Source organism: Oncorhynchus masou, chromosome 1 (assembly GCF_036934945.1).
Source record: "Oncorhynchus masou masou isolate Uvic2021 chromosome 1, UVic_Omas_1.1, whole genome shotgun sequence".
NCBI classification, from domain to species: Eukaryota; Metazoa; Chordata; class Actinopteri; order Salmoniformes; family Salmonidae; genus Oncorhynchus; species Oncorhynchus masou.
The window spans coordinates 50,956,316-50,976,180 of NC_088212.1; the positions used below are offsets into that span (position 1 = coordinate 50,956,316).

Genomic DNA, 19,865 nt, shown 5'->3' on the forward strand with positions numbered 1-19,865 from the left:
AAGTTGCCAATCGCAATATAAAGTCAAAAGTCAAGTCCTGGAAGGAAGAGCGATGGCGAGAAACGATTCAGTTGGCAGTTTTATGTGTGGATTAATTGTCTGAGTAGAGGACCTTGTGCATTTCAGGTAAAATAACAACTCAATGTTTATATCCCAGGACAAATTAGCTAGCGCAAGCAAGCAAGCTAGCTAAAATGGACAAATTAGCTAGCATGTGCAAACTAACTAGCTAAATTGCCATAAATGTTTAATGCTTTTCGACCTGTCCCCAAATTAATATAATTGGTTGAGTTTGTTTTGATATTGTAATCTGCGTGTCATGATCGCGTTTGGTGTGGGGGGACAAATACATTTATGGACGATGGCGCACCGCGCAGCCGGTTTGGGTTCTGTGTTAGACTGCCATCATTGAAGTTGTATGTGGTGACGAGGGGTGATGTATATAAAAAAAAGTAATCAGCGATTGGATTGTCTAACCAATCAGAGTATCAAAGCCAATGACAAATTTTCAAACCATCGCTTTACCCACGTGTTCTGGCCTAACCCATTGGTTTCTGAACCAACCAGATGGCCCCAAAGTGTTCACATTTGAAGGGTCGGAGGTACCTAGATCAATACTCATTGTGGAGAAGAAACTAACGTTCATGGGTGTGGTGTAGAGTTTGGCCGTAGCCAGGCAAATTAAATTAATGGTGAAGGCCCCTTTCTGTGACAAATAAACCAAGCCTAGTGGCATGTTGTGGTTATGTAAGTGTGTGTTTGTTGAGCAGGGACAAAGCCCTTACTGTATGTTACATCGACCTTGGTTGTTGGTTTTTTTGTCCAAGATGCAACCACAGTAGACCAGTCTGGGCAACTTGATCGTTCCAAACCTTTAAGGATGTTGAGTAATTGAGATGTAGATTGTTCCAAAATCCAGCACAGATGTACACTCCAACAGGATGTGACAAGGTTGCCATTTTTACTCGTCAACACAGACCTCACCATCCCCTCCAACCCACTGAGGTATAAAGAACTGGAGATTGTTTTCAACGTAGTCTACTCTCGATTGCGTATGCAGATTCAGGGACCGGCTATATCCGGGTTGCATATAAACAACTTCACATGCACTAGCACTCAATGCGCACAGGGAGCAGCGTGAACAGTGATAACATTCCATTGTCCAAAAACATGGCAGACATTGGCTTTTTATTTTATTTAACTAGTCAAGCCAGTTAACTTTCTTATTTACATTGATGACCAAACCCTCCCCTAACCTGGACGACGCTGGGCCTATAGGACTCCCGATCACTGCTGGTTGCGACACAGCCTGGGGCTGATTATCAAATGTTAATATCTTCGGCTGTGAGTGATTGGGGAATAAATCTAGTCATCACCTTTGTGCACTAAATATGCATAAGAACATTTCTATTAACATAGGGAAGTCAGATAAACTATGTAGCCATCTATGGAAATTGTTTTTCTAGACTGGGCATCAGTTAAAGTGTAGTACCGACGTAAGACTGTAGGAGCAGTCAAAACCGTGATTCCAGACCGGAACCTTGGCCCGTTGCTTCAACCCACACGAAGCAACAAGGTGACACTCCATGGAAAGTGTGACAGGTGGAGTTTCACTACACAGTTACATCTCCACACACCCATTGGCCTTTACTAGACAAAAGAACCAAAGAGACAGTGATGTTATTGTTGACCAGGCTCATCATATTCCTGTCTGCTGTTCACACACAACCCACTGTCTTTTATGTTGTCATATAACCTGGAGAGTTTGGAAAACAGCATCTACACCTAACATTAACTAATAGGATATGTCAGATAAGTCCCTATTTCATGTTTGTAGGCCCTATGCACATGTTTGTTATCCACCAGTATTTTTGGAAACTGAGCAACATGTCCGAGGGGCTCAGCTGCTTATATGCGTCACTGTTTAATTACAAACATCTTTCCCTGTCAGTGAGTTTAGCCTTTCCTTGAACGGAGTGTTGGGACTCTACTGTACATCATGTAGCCCTATGGGATTGTGTGGCATTTTCCTTCCATTTAGCCTTTCAGGAAACACCAATGACCCCCACAAGCCATGTGACATAATAAATGAAAGAATGCCTATTTTCTTGCTAATCTCTACAACAGAAATTATTTGTCTACTGTTTGAAGAGATTGTAATTGTTTGTTGTCCATCTCTCACAAAGTGTATCTCCATGTAGGATTGCTCTCATCCCGAACTAAGATGACGATCTACCAATATTTTCCCAAAACCAGACATGGTACATCTGCCTACTATATAATCTGTTGTTTTTCGACTCAAAGAATAATTAATCAATTTGCTAGATGTTAAGTTTGAGAAAATATTTATAGTACTATTTGTTCTACGACTCATTCTCTATAGGCCACCCCACAAGGCAGCTCAGGTGAGAAGAAGTAAAAGAGTCAGTTGTCCTTTTGTGTTTGGGAAGGACACTCACAGGAGGGGCCAGGCTGTGAGCCAGCGCTGTGTTGGCAACCAGGCCCAAACGTATGCTTGACGTTGGGCAGCCGGAGAGACTGTGTGGGGTTAGCATCATCAGCACTTCTATCTCATATCTTCAGAGAACAGTTTTCCTGACTGTGAGGGGGATGGAAGATGCCTGTATTTTTCCCTGCTCTTTGCCCTGACCTTAAGCCTCCAGTGAAACAGTGGTCTCTCCCTCACACAGCCTCAGTAGGTCACGTAGCAGTTGAATGAAAATAAATGATTTGCTATAAACATGACCATATACAGTAGCGTAGACTGAAATATTTCTCACATTGGCAATGTAGTGGTATTTCTAAGGTATGACTGCTTTGATACCACACTACTCTTTGACTACCTTTATGGTCCTCTGAAATGACTAATGTAACTGTCTGTTGATGATCTATTGCAATACTATGCACAATATAACAGTCATAATGGTGTTATTCCTCTTGTAGGGTCAGCATCGCATCAGACCTCGCAGTTCTCCTCATATGAAGTCACCATACCCAAGCGCTTTGGGAAGCAGAGGAGAGACATGGATAGTTCAGATTCTAACCAGGTAAACCATGGCAATACATACAGAGAGAAAGCATTGTTGCTGCTGTTCAGTCCTTGCTGTCAGCGTTTATCAGTGTGTGTGTGGTGCTGATAGTGAGTTAGTTTCCTCCTGACTTCCCTCCCTGTTTTGGGATCCCTGTCTCTCCCTCTCCTCTCCAGCTCTCTAACAACTCTGGCAGGAAATGTCAGCGTGGTAATATTTCTAGGTAGCCCACTGCCACTTCCTATTCACTCTGAACTCTCTGAAAACTCTGCATAAGAAAGAACTCTAAAGTACTTGTACTCTGAAAAGCCATCCTCCACATTTTGTTTGTAGATTGTCTGTGATGTCACATCTTCGAGAATTCTGGGAGTCGCTGGTTTTATGTTCTAGACTCTCAAGACAGTGGATGAACCAGAGTTTTTACTATGGTTGTGTATTCTTAGCTGCTTTTCCTTCCTGGATAGCGTGTTGGAGCATGTTGCCTTCCAATCAGACAGCCCCCCCCCCCTTTCGTAGAGACTTTGAGGAGTGGGTGAAATGTGAGAATTCCGTATGAAGGAGTGTGAAAGTTTTGAGGGTGTGTTCAGACAAAAGAGCTCTGTCATATCTTTGTGCTGCAATGGACTTTGAATCGCCGAGCCTACTAGGTGAACAATCTCTGCCCTTGAGCAAGGCACTTAAACCTAGTTCCTCAATCCTAGTTCCTCCTGTAAGTCACTCTTAAAAATGACTCAAATGTAGTGTATGAGCACCCTTACATAAGTGACTGGAGTTTATTAATTTGCATGTCTTGGATGGTCTAGCCTCTAGTGGTCGGCATGGGTTTGAACCTGGCCTACTGCCTTGTGACACATTCTCTCTCTACCCTCTCTGTCACCTTGTCTATCTCTTCCCACTCCCTAAAATATGGTGAATTTGCTAACTCAAGGCATTGCAGTCATAAACCCTGGGTGGTTGAAGATGAGAGGGTGAATATCAGTTTTTGGCTGTGGTGTGGTGTGTGGATGGATGGATGGGTGTTGGCCTCAGTTATCCTGGGACTAGAAGGCACTGGGGGTGCTAGACAGTGCTAGGGGAATGTCAGTCAGCCTCAAAATGGCTGAAGGAATGGAATTGACAGCATCTAGAACACCAGTCCAGAGCACCTCGAGCCTATCCCAAAACGTCTCCCTCCAGCCGTTGCTGTGGATTTTTTCACAGGAACCATCTGTGAGAAACAGATGCCTACACACTATGGGGGGGTAGGAGGAGTCTGAAAAAGCACCAACACCTGTGGTTAGCCTCCACCTCATGTCACACCTGCTATATGGCACAAACAAACAAGGGCTTTTCTCCTGTTTTCTAGAGTATTTAAAAAAAAATGTATATATTTTTTTTTAATTTAACCTGGCGAGTCAGTTAAGAACATTTTTTTTTTTTACAATGACTGTCTTCCAAGTAAATACAAGGCCAGTGAATCAAGTTGACAGCTGCAGACCTGGCCCTGTCTTTATTGGTCCCCTACACCCAACCTAGGGCTGGGCAGTATACTGTATTTTACTATATACTGGTAGTTATGCACAGACCCGTTTGGGTTTTTACTTCACCTTCTATAACGGTATTTGGATGTTTGGTTTGTTAAATGTGATACGCTGTGTTTGACGTCCATGGTTAGAGTTTACTCCACTACTTGAGTCCTCTCTCTCTCTCACACACATTTGTTGTTGCTTGACCACGAGACACATTATTTCATTCTGCATGGTCAATGCAACAATGTCGATGACAATATAAATCCATAAGCGTTCTATAATTACAATATTAGATTGTGTTTCTTACTCATACAAACATCAAGTTTGTATTTTCTTAGCAAGTTAAGCAAAAATCATGTTAGCCACTAATGCTAATCGCCAGTTAGCTAACTAGCTAATAAAAGTACTGTGTCAGAGCAAACGTAACTAGCTAATACAGCCTGATACCAGTACTGGTGGAGGCTTAAATCAGCATGTTGTTTGTGCAACAGTATCTTCAAAATCAAAGAGGAATATGTGAAGCATGAATATGTTGGCTGTGTAAATAAAGATTTAATTTGGCCAAATATTTATAGGGTCCCCTAGGAAACACTGAACATCACTTTGTATCCTACCCTGTCACAATAACTCGTCCATGGTATTTTCATTTGTTGTCATGTCAAACAACACTAATCAAAGTGCCCACCATTATTTATATTTTAACTATAGAATTAAAATAAACATTCTATTTCCATGATTACATAAGTTCACCCAAGTGTTTTGATCTAGTACGCAATTGCAACATTTGGTTAAAACTAAGGCCTAGTATTTTTACCCATATCGTGGCAGTGTGGAAATGGTTTCAAGTGAGTGCAGAAATTGATGGAAATGCAGGAAATTATTTTAGGTTGAAGTTGAATTGAACAGTATAAAACAATCCGAATGGAGAAAGACCCATTTGAAATCATTTAGAATATGTGTTGCCACTGCAGGGTCACGCACTTCTCATAAAGCAAATTTAGAGCTTTTATGAATCAAAAACATTAAATACCATCATATTTGAAAAATACCATACTATATTTTGGCCTTATCTCCCTGCCCTACCCCAACCTTATCATCTACCTCTGTCAACAAGGAAAGATATGTTTTTGTCACTAATTCATTCACTCACTCACTCAGACAAGCACACACGCTTGCACTGACTGACTGGCATCAGCAGAACTAAACTAACTAATCTGCCTCTAGTTACAACTGGTCTTCCTCTCTGCAGCCTCCTAATGTCATGATTAAAAGGTCAGAGACTAGTGGCACAATTACACAGTTCAACCATCTGTCATGCCTCTGAGGCTGCTTTCCAAATGACACCCTATTCCCTATATAGTACACTACTTTTTACCGGAGCCCTATGGGTCCTGGTCTAAAGTAGTGCACTATGTAGGGAATGGGGATGGGGTGCCATTTGGGACGCATCCTCTGTAAACCCTGATGAAGGTCTATTGACCAAAACACTGTTTCAAAAAAAACTAGAACTATTAAATTGTTGGTGGAGCATTCAAGATGACCAGTGTTTACTGTTTTCGGCCTTCAAATGCATCTCGAGGGTTTGCGCCTCGATGAAAGTGATTAATCTGTAACCAAGAGACGATTCTGATTCACTGGAATAACTGTGTCAAAATTAGTCTCTTCACAGGGTTTCACAACACAGTACTTCTGAGGCACTGTCAATGTGCTTTTAGGCTAGACAGCATTTAACCTATTAAGAAATTCTGACTCCAGACCGAGGGCACTGACTGGTTGCCTTCTATTTTCTCAGCTTCAATGACAGCATCTTGAAGACATCTACAAATAGCTTTGGTCTTGCTTTTATTTGGTTTGCCTTGATTGGTGAGTCATATAGCCCATGTTTATACATCGACAGGCATCCAAGTACTACTTGCTTGCTTTCATTCCTCTGGGGTCTGTTGGTTACACACCTAAGTACTGGGTTCATTCACTAGGAACCAATTGAAAGCAAACTGCCTGAAACAGGGAGGTACTAGCCTGAATGTTTTCGATAAGAAATGCTTGTTTTTGTTGCAGCGTGTTTCTCATTGCAAAATGTTTTGCTACGGTTTGCACTAATGAATGCACCCAATGACTGAGTTACCCTGCCACTCCGCTTTGTTTGTCCATCCAAATCTAGCATTGAAATGACTCCAGTTGTCTTTGCTTTTACAGGTGTCCTATATCATCAGTGCCATGGGAAAAGAGCACGTTGTTGTCCTGGAGAAGAATGAGTACGTATTGCCCTCACATGTTCTCCTTTGTCTTCTCTTGTAGATAGGCTTAGGCGGTATCCAGATTGTCATACCTTCATACCGACCTTGCTCCATACCAGGATATTCGTTAATACCGGCACTGAATTACAAGGGCCGCTATTTTCAAACCCCACTGATCCTCTAATCCAAAGCTTAGCAATGCTAACAAGTACACATCCAAATACATTGCTCAAAAAAATAAAGGGAACAGTAAAATAACACATCCTAGATCTGAATGAATGAAATATTCTTATTAAATCATTTTTTTCTTTACATAGTTGAATGTGCTGACAACAAAATCACACATTATCAATGGAAATCAAATTTATCAACCCATGGAGGTCTGGATTTGGAGTCACACTCAAAATTAAAGTGGTTGGCTGATCCAACTTTGATGTAATGTCCTTAAAACGAGTCCAAATGAGGCTCAGTAGTGTGTGTGGCCTCCACGTGCCTGTATGGCCTCCCTACAACGCCTGGGCATGCTCCTGATGATGTGGCGGATGGTCTCCTGAGGGATCTCCTCCCAGACCTGGACTAAAGCATCCGCCAACTCCTGGACAGTCTGTGGTGCAACGTGGCGTTGGTGGATGGAGCGAGACATGATGTCCCAGATGTGCTCAATTGGATTCAGGTCTGGGTAATGGGTGGGCCAGTCCATAGCATCAATGCCTTCCTCTTGCAGGAACTGCTGACACACTCCAGCCACATGAGGTCTAGCATTGTCTTGCATTAGGAGAAACCCAGGGCCAACCGCACCAGCATATGGTCTCACAAGGGGTCTGAGGATCTCATCTCGGTACCTAATGGCAGTCAGGCTACATCTGGCGAACACATGGAGGGCTGTGCAGCCCCCCAAAGAAATGCCACCCCACACCATGACTGACCCACCGCCACACCGGTCATGCTGGAGGATGTTGCAGGCAGCAGAACGTTCTCCACGGCGTCTCCAGACTCTGTCACGTCTGTCACATGTGCTCAGTGTGAACCTGCTTTCATCTGTGAAGAGCACAGGGCGCCAGTGGCGAATTTGCCAATCTTGGTGTTCTCTGGCAAATTCCAAATGTCCTGCACGGTGTTGGGCTGTAAGCACAACACCCACCTGTGGACGTCGGGGCCTCATACCACCCTCATGGAGTCTGTTTCTGACCATTTGAGCAGACACATGCACATTTGTGGCCTGCTGGAGGTCATTTTGCAGGGCTCTGGCAGTGCTCCTCCTTGCACAAAGGCGGAGGTAGTGGTCCTGCTGCTGGGTTGTTGCCCTCCTACGGCCTCCTCCACGTCTCCTGATGTACTGGCCTGTCTCCTGGTAGCGCCTCCATGCTCTGGACGCTACACGGACAGACACAGCAAACCTTCTTGCCACAGATCGCATTGATGTGCCATCCTGGATGAGCTGCACTACCTGAGCCACTTGTGTGGGTTGTAGACTCCGTTTCATGCTACCACGAGAGTGAAAGCACCGCCAGCATTCAAAAGTGACCAAAACATCAGCCAGGAAGCATAGGAACTGAGAAGTGGTCTGTAGTCACCACCTGCAGAACCACTCCTTTATTGTGGGTGTCTTGCTAATTGTCTATAATTTCCACCTGTTGTCTCTTCCATTTGCACAACAGCATGTGAAATTTGTCAATCAGTGTTGCTTCCTAAGTGGACAGTTTGATTTCACAGAAGTGTGATTGACTTGGAGTTACATTGTGTTGTTTAAGTGTTCCCTTTATGTTTTTGAGCAGTATATTAGACAGCAAGGCTCTTGATCCAGGATGGGATTCTTCGCTGTTACCAAAATAAGCTTGATTTTGGAAGAAGCTAACCACTTAGCTAGATCGCCATCTGGCTACTAAATTAACAAACCAAATGCACAACTGTAGAGCAGTTAGCACATTTTTGACAGTTAACTTAATAGGTATAAGATATCTAGCTGGCAAACGTTTAGTTGTGAATTCCATATTCTAACTCGATCACCTGGCGAGTGCTGCACAACAGTGAGTGACTCACAAGGCTCCGATCTCGTCGTTGTGTGCTTGTTAACAAACACCAATCAACTTTATCTCCTAACATATTGCACAAATTGACTGCAGGTATTTATTTAAAGTATCTACAAATATTGCAATTTTTTTTTAAATACCTTCCCGTGGCTATTTCCAAATATCCCGGTATACAGCTCAAGCCTACTTGTCGAAATTGTGGATCTAATTTAAAGTGATTTAAATGTAATGGTGTTCCTTAAATATCTTTAACAACAGTCATGCTGATGATTATTGACAGGATTTTAGTATAGCAGTATCACACACTGAATTCAAATCTACCTCTGGCCCCTAATCCCCTGCATGTAGGATTTGTTGGAAAATGAACCGAATTTGGGGGACGATATTCTGGTCAGAGGCACTCGGCCACTGTTCTGTTGTGTTTCTCTCATAGTTAGTATTAGCAATATTTAAACTCAACCTAGCTTATTTAGAAGTCAAGGTGCAGTAATGACCATATCTATGATTATTTCTGCAGGAATAACCAGGGGTTAGGGGTTGATTTTGGGATTCAGCAACTGTCCAATAGCACCTCTATCAAGTGATGTGATAGGTTGTTCCCGGCCAGGGATGAGACAGAGTGCAAGGGCCTACGCGTGGGCAACTCGGCCTGCAGCCCATTAGACCTTTTGAAGGGAATGGTTTATGAAGCAATTCAATATACACCGCAGCATTTCTGTTCCATCTATAAAAGTTTCAGAGCAGCCCCCAAATTAATTAGTGTTAGGCTGGTCTGTGGCTCGGTCCATTATGCCATGTTATCCTGCACATTGCGTGGCTAAGAGGCACAGTGCTCTACTACCAGTCTGTTAAAGCTACAGTGATGCTTTCCTCATAGTGATATCAGAATCCAAAGGTACTTGTAGTTTGTCTTTTGCAGAGCTGCCCCCACGGCAAACGTGAGGGTTTTCTGAAATTGTGCACTTTGACAGAGAAATGCAGAGTTGACAATTTTCCAGTTGTTAACACTACTCGCTTAGGAGACTAAGTTTGTCAGCTCAAATGTTGTCAGCCAAGGACATGGCCAGAAGTCACAGATGCAGTTAAATGATAGAGTTCTGTTCTTATAGGCTCTGTCATTCATAAAAAATACCCTGCCAAAGAGCATATGCTAATTGTCTGCTATTGCGAGGTGGGAGGGGTGACAATATTTGACTTGTGTCCTTAATAACGAGCGCAAAAGTGATAATTTCATGCTATGCAAATGTAGAGCCACAAAAAACAGGTCTTAACGGTAACGCAGTTGATAATGACATGGATTTTGAGCGAGGAAGTGTAGCCTATCCAACCATGATGCACAGTTCCCATGGAAGGAGAGCTGTGCCTTCTGGGCCAGTGAATTCCATATTGATAAACATTACGCTGCTCTTGATAGTATCACTGATCTTTAATAAGCTTATGTATCGGCATCACAACCTTCATCAGAGCTGGATAAAGGCCGAAACGTAAGCTTATTAAAGATCAGAGATACTATCAAGAGCCGTGTGCAGTTTCCTTTGTCCTTCATCTTGATCAACCATGAACTGTAAAAAAAAAAAAAGATTGCTCAGATGTGCGAGTGCCTTTTTGAATATTGATAAAAGATTGCTTTCCCCCCATTTTTGTTTATATTGATTTAAAAACCAATCACAGCCTACCCTCCCCTTAATCAAGGCTGGTTTAGCAGCATCACATAGGTGCGTCTTTTTATCCTGGTCATCAGCCAAAAGTAGCCTATGAATAAAGGGTTTTTCAAGGGTCTACTGAGCATGCGTTGAAATATTTACGTTTTTTTTCCCCCTGATGTGTTTTCATTATTCTCATGCATTACTGTACCTGCATTTTGCTTGTACCTGTGTTTTGTTTGTTTTGCTTGTTCTTCTCTTGTTTTCAAAGAGTGCCCTTCGTCCCATTACCAAAGACGCGCTCCTGGCTGCTCCAAAGTACTCTATCCTAATACATTGCCATATCAAGGGCAGATATACAGTACCAGTCAAAGTTGGGACACACTTACTCATTCAAGGATTTTTCTTTATTTCTACATTGTAGAATCATAGTGAAGACGTCCAAACTATGAAATGACACATGGAATCATGTAGTAACCAAAAAAGTGTTAAATCAAAATATATTTTATATTTGAGATTCTTCAGTAGCCACCCTTTGTCTTGACAGCTTTGAGCACTCTTGGCATTCTCTCAACCAGCTTCACCTGGAATGCTTTTCCAACAGTCTTGAAGGAGTTCCCATATATGCTGAGCACTTGTTGGCTGCTTTTATTTTACTCTGCAGTCGAACTCATTCCAACCCATCTCAATTGGGTTGAGGTCTGGTGATTGTGGAGGCCAGGTCATCTGATGCAACACTCCACTCTCCTTGGTCAAATAGCCCTTACACAGTCTAGAGGTGTGTTTTGGGTCATTGTCCTATTGAAAAACAAATTATAGTCCCACTAAACGCAAACCAGATGGGGTGGCATATCGCTGCAGAATGCTGTGGTAGCCATGCTCGTTAAGTGTGCCTTGAATTCTAAATAAATCATTTACGGTGTCACCAGCAAGCACTATCACACCACCACCTCCATGCTTCACGGTGGGAACCACACATGAACTCATGTATGATGTCGATGTGGTAGTCTTACCTTACTATTGCAACAACACATCATCAGTGGGGTGAAACTAACCTGTCTCACTACTGGCAGGACCGTCTCACGACTTTTGTGTTCCCCCAAGAAGTGCTCCAAGGGAAGGGGTTCCCCTTTACGGTCATTGGATCCCTCTTCCCACTTATTCCCCTCCAGCCCAAAGAGGACTTCATGAACATGCCGCTATCGTCCATATACGTTGTTTTTTTTTAATATTCAAAGCTTATTTAAAACTACAACAATGCCTCATTGTTTTCTGTGCGCTATTATTAGTCTGCTTATACTGTGGTATTCTAGTAGGAGAGTGTATAAACATGCAGTCAATGTAGTAATTTCTAATAATGTGCCCCACAGTACACTGGACTAAAATATAAACAACAATTTCCAAGATTTTACTGAGTTACAGTTAATATAAAGAAATCAGTCAATTGAAATGAATTAATTATGCCCAAATTTAGCAAATTCACATGACTGACCAATAGATGCATATTTGCATTCCCACAGATTCCTTAAAAAAAGGAAGGGGTGTTGATCAGAAAACCAGTCAGTATCTGGTGTGACCACCATTTGCCTCATGCAGTGCTACACATCTCCTTTTTCATAGATTTGATCAGGCTGTTGGTTGTGGAATGTTGTCCCACTCCTTTTCAATGGCTGTGCGACGTTGCTGGGTATTGTTGGGAACTGGAACACGCTGTCATACACTTTGATCCAGAGTAACCCAAACATGCTTAATGGGTGACGTCTGAGTATGCAGGCCATGGAATAACTTGGACATTTACAGCCTCCGGGAATTGTGTACAGATCCTTGCAAAATGGGGCTGTGCATGAGGTGATGGCGGCAGATGAATGGCATGACATTGGGCCTCAGTCACGCTATATCTGTGCATTCAAATTGCCATCGATAAAATGTAATTGTGTTTGTTGTCCGTAGTTTATGCCTGCCCATAACCCACCGCCACCATGAGGCACTCGGTTCACAACGTTGACGTCAGCAAACTGCTTGTCCACACAACGCCATCTGCCTGGTTACAGTTGAAACCGGGATTCATCTGTGAAGAGCACACTTCTCCAGCGTGCCAGTGGCTATCGAATGTGAGCATTTGCCCACTGACTGCAGTCAGGTCAAGACCCCTGGTGATGAAGACAAGCACGCAGATCAGTATCCATCCGTGAGACGGTTTCTAACAAACCCACCATTTCATCAGCTATCCGGGTGGCTTGTCTCAGACCATCCCGCAGGTGAAAAAGCCGGAAGTCGAGGTCCTGGGCTGGCGTGGGTACATATGGCCTGCGGTTGAGGCCGGTTGGACGTACTGCCAAATTCTCTAAAATGACATTGGAGGTGGCTTATGGTAGCGAAATTAACATCAACTTATCTGACAACAGCTCTGGTGGACATTCCTGTAGCCAGCATACCAATTGCACGCTCCCTCAACTTGAGACGTCTGGGGCATTGTGTTATGACAAAACTGCTCATTTTAGTGACACTTTATTCTGCCAAGCAAAAAGGCAGTAACTGCTCATACTGTAGTGTGGAACTGAGGAAAAATTGCTTTTATTTACCTTGGTTTTAAAGTAATGTTATGCAGTTACTGCAAACATGACCCCCATTTTCTCCAAAACAAAATACGAGGCAGGGTACGTCTCCACATGATTAAGCATGTATTTAATGTTGCAAAAATGACTAACTCATTTTTGACCAAATGAGCAGTTTGCCTTTTTGCTTGGTAGGGCAGTATTGTCCCTAGCACAAGGTGCACCTGTATAATGATCATGCTGTTAATCAGCTTCTTGATATGCCACACCTGTCAGGTGGATGGATTGTCGAGGCAAAGGAGAAATGCTCACTAAGAGCGACGTAAACAAATTTGTGCACAACTTTTGAGAGAGAGAAGCTTTTTGTACGAATATAACATTTCTGTGATCTTTTCTTTCAGCTCATGAAACTTGGGACCAACACTACATATTGCGTTTTATATTTTTGTTCAGTGTAATAAGGTTTAAACAGTAGTATGTCAATGTTATCGGAGCAATTATTTTACTAAATTTAACTTTGACTACAGTATACAGTGCATTCGGACCTCTTAACTTTTTCCAAATGTTGTTACGTTACGGCCTTATTCTAACATTGAATAAAACATCCTGAAAAGCATTTTTTTTTTGATTTTAGCAAATTTATTTACAATTTAAAAAATCATACCTTTTTATTTACATATTCAGACCCTTTGCTATGAGATTCAAATTTAACTAAAGTGCATCCAGTTTCCATTGATCATCCTTGATGTTCAACTTGATTCAAGTACACCTGTGGTAAATCCAATTGATTGGACATGATTCGGAAAGGCACACGCCTGTTTATATATGGTCCCACAATTGACAGTACATGTTAAAGCAAAAACTGAGACATGAGGTTGAAGGAATTGTCCACAGAGCTAGACAGGATTGTGTCAAAAAATGTCTGCAACATTGAAGGTTTCCATAAACAGTGGTCTCCATCATTCTTTAAATGTAAGAAGTTTGAAACCACCAAGACTCTTCTTAGAGCTGGCCACCTGGCCAAACAGTAATCGGGGAAGAAGGGCCTTGGTCAGGGAGGTGACCAAGAACCCAATGGTCACTCTGACAGAGCTGAAAAGTTCCTATGTGGAGGTGGGAGAACCTTCCAGAAGGACAACCATCTCTGCCACACTCTACCAATCAGGCATTTATGGTAGTGTCCAGAAGGATGCCATTCTTCAGTAAAAGGCACATGACAGCCCGCTTGAAGTTTGCCAAAAGGCACCTAAAGGACTCGGATCATGAGAAACAAGATTCTTTGGCCTGAATGACAAGCCCCACGTCTGGAGGAAACTTGGCAACATCCCTACAGTGAAGCATGGTAGTGGCAGCATTATGCCGTGGGCATGTTTTTCAGCGGCAGGGACTGGGGAGACTAGTGAGAATTGAGGGCAAGATGAACGGAGCAAAGTATAGAGATCCTTGATGAAAACCTGCTCCAGTGACAGTTGTCCTGTCTGGAACAGCCTTGATTTGGTCCAAACACAGATTTATTTTAGAACCTAAAATTAACCTGATTTCAGTGTCTAGAAAGTATATATTTTTAAGCATGTGGAAAATATTTTTAACATAGGGAAAATAGCTTTTCAACTTTAATTCAAAAGCTAAATTGAACTTCAACGTCTGGAAAATGCGTATTTTAGACAGCTTTTCAATGTAATTTTGCCTACAGCACTATTCTAGTTTTACAGGGCCGGAATTTTTTGGTCTTGCCCATGGCAGCAGAATGGCAAAGACCGGCCCTGGCTATAGGTCAGGCCCTATTGTGCCCTATCCGGGTGGGATGAGTTGTGCTGGGGGAGGTCAGGTGATGTAATTATGTGCACAAGCACAAAATCCGACATCAGTAATTTTCGTGCTGTCCGAATAAGCCATGTCAGTAATTTTTACATGGCAGGAGAGAAACAATTCCAGACAGAATAACCTACTGTTTTTTGAAAAACGCCAATGTCCTCTGATAGTATTAAATCCGGTGCAAATCGAAATCTCTGTTTTGAGAGAAATGTCTTGAGTTTGACAGGTGTTGCTTCGAGGTTTGTGCAAGAAAACAATACATTATTTTGATTAATTGAATTTTTTGTATGAAGTGCTGCGCATATGCTTTTTACATGTAGGGGGGGGCATTTAGGATGTACTGCAGATCGCTAAAATATCGTAATGATTATGATCACACTTCCTCAATTCAAATATTATGGTGACACTACAGGAAATATGGTTTAGAAACTTGGGAACCAAGACTGTTTAACTTGATCACCTGGACATGTTGAAATACTATCTTCGTGCCTAGAATAAAAACCTCCAGGCTTCCTTCATAACTGTCAATTTATTTATTTTTAAAAACAAATCACGTCCGGATCGTCCTCGGGAATACGGACATTCTGGAGTAATAATTACTAGTGATGCACCGATATGACGTTTTTGTCAGATTCAGACATTTTTCCTTGCCCCAAAAAATCCCAGATATCGATATTTTAAATTTTAGCGGCCTTTTAAGCATTCTAGTACAGTTAAATAGTTAACACGGACGCAGCGGTCTAAGGCAATGCATCCCAGGGCAAGAGGCGTCACTACAGTCCCTGAATCGAATCCAGGCTGTATCGCATCCAGCCGTGATTGGGAGTCCCGTAGGACAATTTGCCCAGCGTCGTCTGGTTTTGGCCGGGGTAGGCCGTCATTGTAAATAAGAATTTGTTCTTAACTGACTTGCCTAGTTAAATAAAGGTTATTTTGTCAGCATTTATGCATGTCCCCATTACCAGTAAAACATAATCAAAACCTATTTCTTTTACTTACTTGCTGTGCTGTTTCATTGTTAATTTGTTCAGTCGTTTCATTCTCAACCAGGATTTCTACACCGTTTGGGTCTTTGTGTGTCAAAAAAGATACACGTCATATAACACTATTTGACCAATCAGGACCTGAATATAACTGCAGGTCACATAATAATTTAACACGTTCATACATTTTTACTTACTTATTACACATTGATTACACTCACTCATATTTCATATGTCACAACGATTCATTGATACGTATGCTATGATGCTGGTAAAGTTGTCTCGCGCACCTACAGTGCTGGTCATTAAAAAAAAGCTAGCTAGCTCATGGATGTAAACATTGTTCTTCCCCAAAAACATAGCAAAATGACATCTGTTTCAGTAGCTATAGTTAGCTAGCTAACTATATAACGAGGTGTCATCTAAAATAACCCTAATTTATACGACAGTTCTTATTTGATTAATGGTGGTCGGACCCATCTATGTGATCTTGCCACTATAAGGATTAGCCACAATAGTGGACTTTGCAGTTAGCCTTCAAAATAAAAATGTGAAATAATTGAATAGATCATGCCAAACGAGGTTGGGCTTTTGTTATATGAAATCAACAAAAGACTATCATTTGTTCATTTGACTTATCTTTTGAAATCATACTGGATGTATTATACTTTAGAATTTCATTGGGGGCATACTTATTTCACTGTACAGACTTAACCCATGGCATTGATCAACAATCCATAGCTATCAGGCTACTCACTGACATCCAGAGAACATTAGCGTCGTAGCTCTTATTGCGGGACTCTGAAACAAATGTGAATTGATCCACATTTATTGTCAACCTATGTGTATTGAACACTATTCCCAGGGAAAAACAATACTGCGTTGATGTTTTGGAATCTGATAACTCTGAGGACGTTGGGAAAAAATGTATTGAGTAGACTGATCGCCCATTTCATTGATCCCCAATCCTTAGATGAAGCTGTACAGTGCAATATGAATGTCAATACACACAATAGGCTGACTGGGAAGGTGATTTCACACAGTACCGCGATAAGAGCTACAATGCTAATATTTGGATTAACTCTTCACAGTTGTGTTCTGTGGGTGTCACCGACTAGACGGATACCCCATTTCATTGCTTTACACCCCAACCTTGTTTAACATTATCTAGTCTAAATATGGCACAATTCCACCATTTGTAACCTTCATCACTTTCAAATAGTTACTTTTATTTTGAAGGCAAACTGCAAATTCCACTATTGTGTCTAATCCTTATTGTGGCAAGTTTCACAACACCTAACACCTCTTTAGGCTAGGGGGCAGTATTTTGACGTTTGGATGAAAAACGTGCCCAAAGTAAACTGCCTATTTCTTAGGCCCAGAAGCTAGAATATGCATATAATTGGCAGATTAAGATAGAAGACACTCTAAAGTTTCCAAAACTGTCAAAATATTGTGCGTGAGTATAACAGAACTGATTTGGCAGGCAAAAACCTTTGGAAAATTCATCCAAGAAGTGCTGTTTTTCTGAAACTACTCTTTTCCATTGCAAGCCTATCCTCCATTTTAAAGGGATATCAACCAGATTACTTTCCCTATGGCTTCCACAAGGTGCGAACAGTCTTTAGACAGTTTCAGGCTTGTATTCTGAAAAATGAGGCAGAATGATCACATTGCATCAGTGGATAGCCAGATGTCCTCCAGATTTGTGCATGCGCGCGCACCGGGAGTGAGACCTTTTCTTTCTCTCTTCTATTGAAAAGGCTACAACAAAAAAACAACCTGAGGATTGATTATAAAAAAAAACGTTTGACGTGTTTCTACGAACTTCACGGATACTATTTGGAATTTTCGTCTGCCCGTCATGACCGCACGAGCCTGTTGATTACTGAACAAAACACTCCAACCAAATGGAGGTTTTTGGATATATAGAGAATCTTTATCGAACAAAATGAACATTTATTGTGTAACTGGGAGTCTCGTGAGTGCAAACATACGAAGATCATCATAGGTAAGTAATTCATTTTATTGCTTTTCTAACTTTCGTGACCAATCTATTTTGCTGCTAGCTGTTTGTAATGTTTTGTCTGCTGATAGCTGTACTCACATAATCACATGGTTTGCTTTCACTGTAATGCCTTTTTGAAATCTCACACGCCGGCTGGATTAACATGTTAAGTCATGAAAATCAGAAAAGCAATCAAATTAATCGTTTACCTTTGCTCTTCGGATGTTTTCACTCACAAGACTCCCAGTTACACAACAAATGTTTCATTTGTTCCATAAAGATGATTTTTATATCCAAATACCTCCTTTTGTTTGTCGCGTTATGTTCAGAAATCCACAGGAAAAAGCGGTCACGACAACACAGACGAAAAATTCCCAATAATATCCATATTATTTATCCATAATATCCACAGAAACATGTCAAACATTTTTTATAATCAATCCTCAGGTTGATAAAAAAAATATAATCGATAATATATCAACCGCAAATGTCTTTCACAGTAGGAGAGGGAAAAACAATAGCTGTCCAAATTCTGTTGCGTGAGCAAAACCCACTTGACGCAATGTTATCGTTCTGGCTCATTTTTCAAAATAAATGCCTGAAACTATGTCTGAAGACTGACACTTTGAGGAAGCGATAGGAAAAGGAATCTGGTTGATATCCCTTTAAATGGAGCAATGTGGGAGGATATTTGGTTTGGTTTTCCTCAGGGTATCGCCTGCAATATCAGTTCTGTTACACTCAGACAATATTTTGACAGTTTTGGAAACTTTTAGAGTTTTCTATCCTAATCTGTCAATAATATGCGTATTCTAGCATCTGGTCCTGAGAAATAGGCCGTTTACTTTGGGAACGTTATTTTTCCAAACATAAAAATAGTGCCCCCTAGCTTCAAGATTAAGCTGTGTTTTGGTGTATTGCATTTGTGATTTCATGAAAATTGTAATATTTTCAGTAATTTAATTTGAATTTGGCGCTCTGCAATTCAACGGATGTAGACACAAATTATCCCGCTAAAGGGATCTGAGCGGCAAGAGGTTTTAAGTTAGCAGGATAGCTATGTATTTTCATGAACTGAAGTTAAATAGGTCAATAGGTGAACAAGTGGCTACCTAGCTAATACTTAATCACAAGGATTCCTAAATCATTGATAAGAATAATGAAAATGACTGCATTTTCTAATGGTCATTGTTTTCAGGCTGGTTGTATTGGTGCTATCTAGGTGCCAAGCTAAAGCCAGCAAGCTACCCCAGAAGTTGCAGTCGAACAAATAATGCTTTATTACCAAAGTGGTATTGTAAACACATCGTTCGTGGCCGGTGTTAGCTTGTTTGCAGAATGTTTTGTACAGCTTTGACAGGGCTACTGGTACTGGTGGTGGCGCTTGGCTTGCACGTGCAAATAGTGTTATTGTCAAATAGTGTCATTTGACGTATCTTTTTTGACACGCAAAGACCCAAACGGCATTCCATAGTATGTCATGAAGCTAATAGCTGTGACGCTTATTACTGTAACTCCGGTAGGGCAACATCTGAAAAATATCACACTTAGTCATGCTCGACCATTCACGAAAGCCAACTTCACCCACGACAGAGAACGGTTGATTGTCAAGGGCAATGAATTCCATTATCTTGGTGTTCATGAATTTTGACTTTTAAGTTGTCTTGTTGAAAATGTTCTTACTCTTTCAAATGAGTGCTTGACTTGTTGACTGCTCGATCCACACAACAGACATCGTTGGCTAGGTTAGGAATGCTGTGTCGCACATCTAGTGCAACATTTTACATGGAATCATTATGTCATGTGCATACCTATATAAAGTAGGTACGTCAGGTTTGACATCAGATTTGCACATCGGCGTTAAACTAGACATCGGGACAATATTGATGTTGGAAGTTTTAGGTAATATCGTCCAATTCTGATATGTTCAACTATATATTGTGCATCCCTAATAATTACCTTACCAACGTTCTCTAGTAATACTATTCCCATGCTATATGTCTTTGGTCACGTGCATGAGACGCATAACTGGGCAAGAGTTGGGAGAATAAGGAGTA

At 41.5% G+C, this 19,865-nt stretch overlaps 1 protein-coding gene across 2 annotated transcripts in view; it reads left to right on the forward strand.

The window, feature by feature from the left end:
- adam9a (ADAM metallopeptidase domain 9a) overlaps positions 1 to 19,865 on the forward strand; it is a 92,198-nt gene that overhangs the window by 5,753 nt on the left and 66,580 nt on the right. For both annotated transcript variants that reach the window (XM_064974337.1, XM_064974344.1), the window contains exons 2-3: positions 2,944 to 3,047; positions 6,734 to 6,792. In XM_064974337.1, coding sequence (XP_064830409.1) covers positions 2,944 to 3,047; positions 6,734 to 6,792 — 163 coding nt within the window. The remainder of the gene's footprint in view (positions 1 to 2,943; positions 3,048 to 6,733; positions 6,793 to 19,865) is intronic.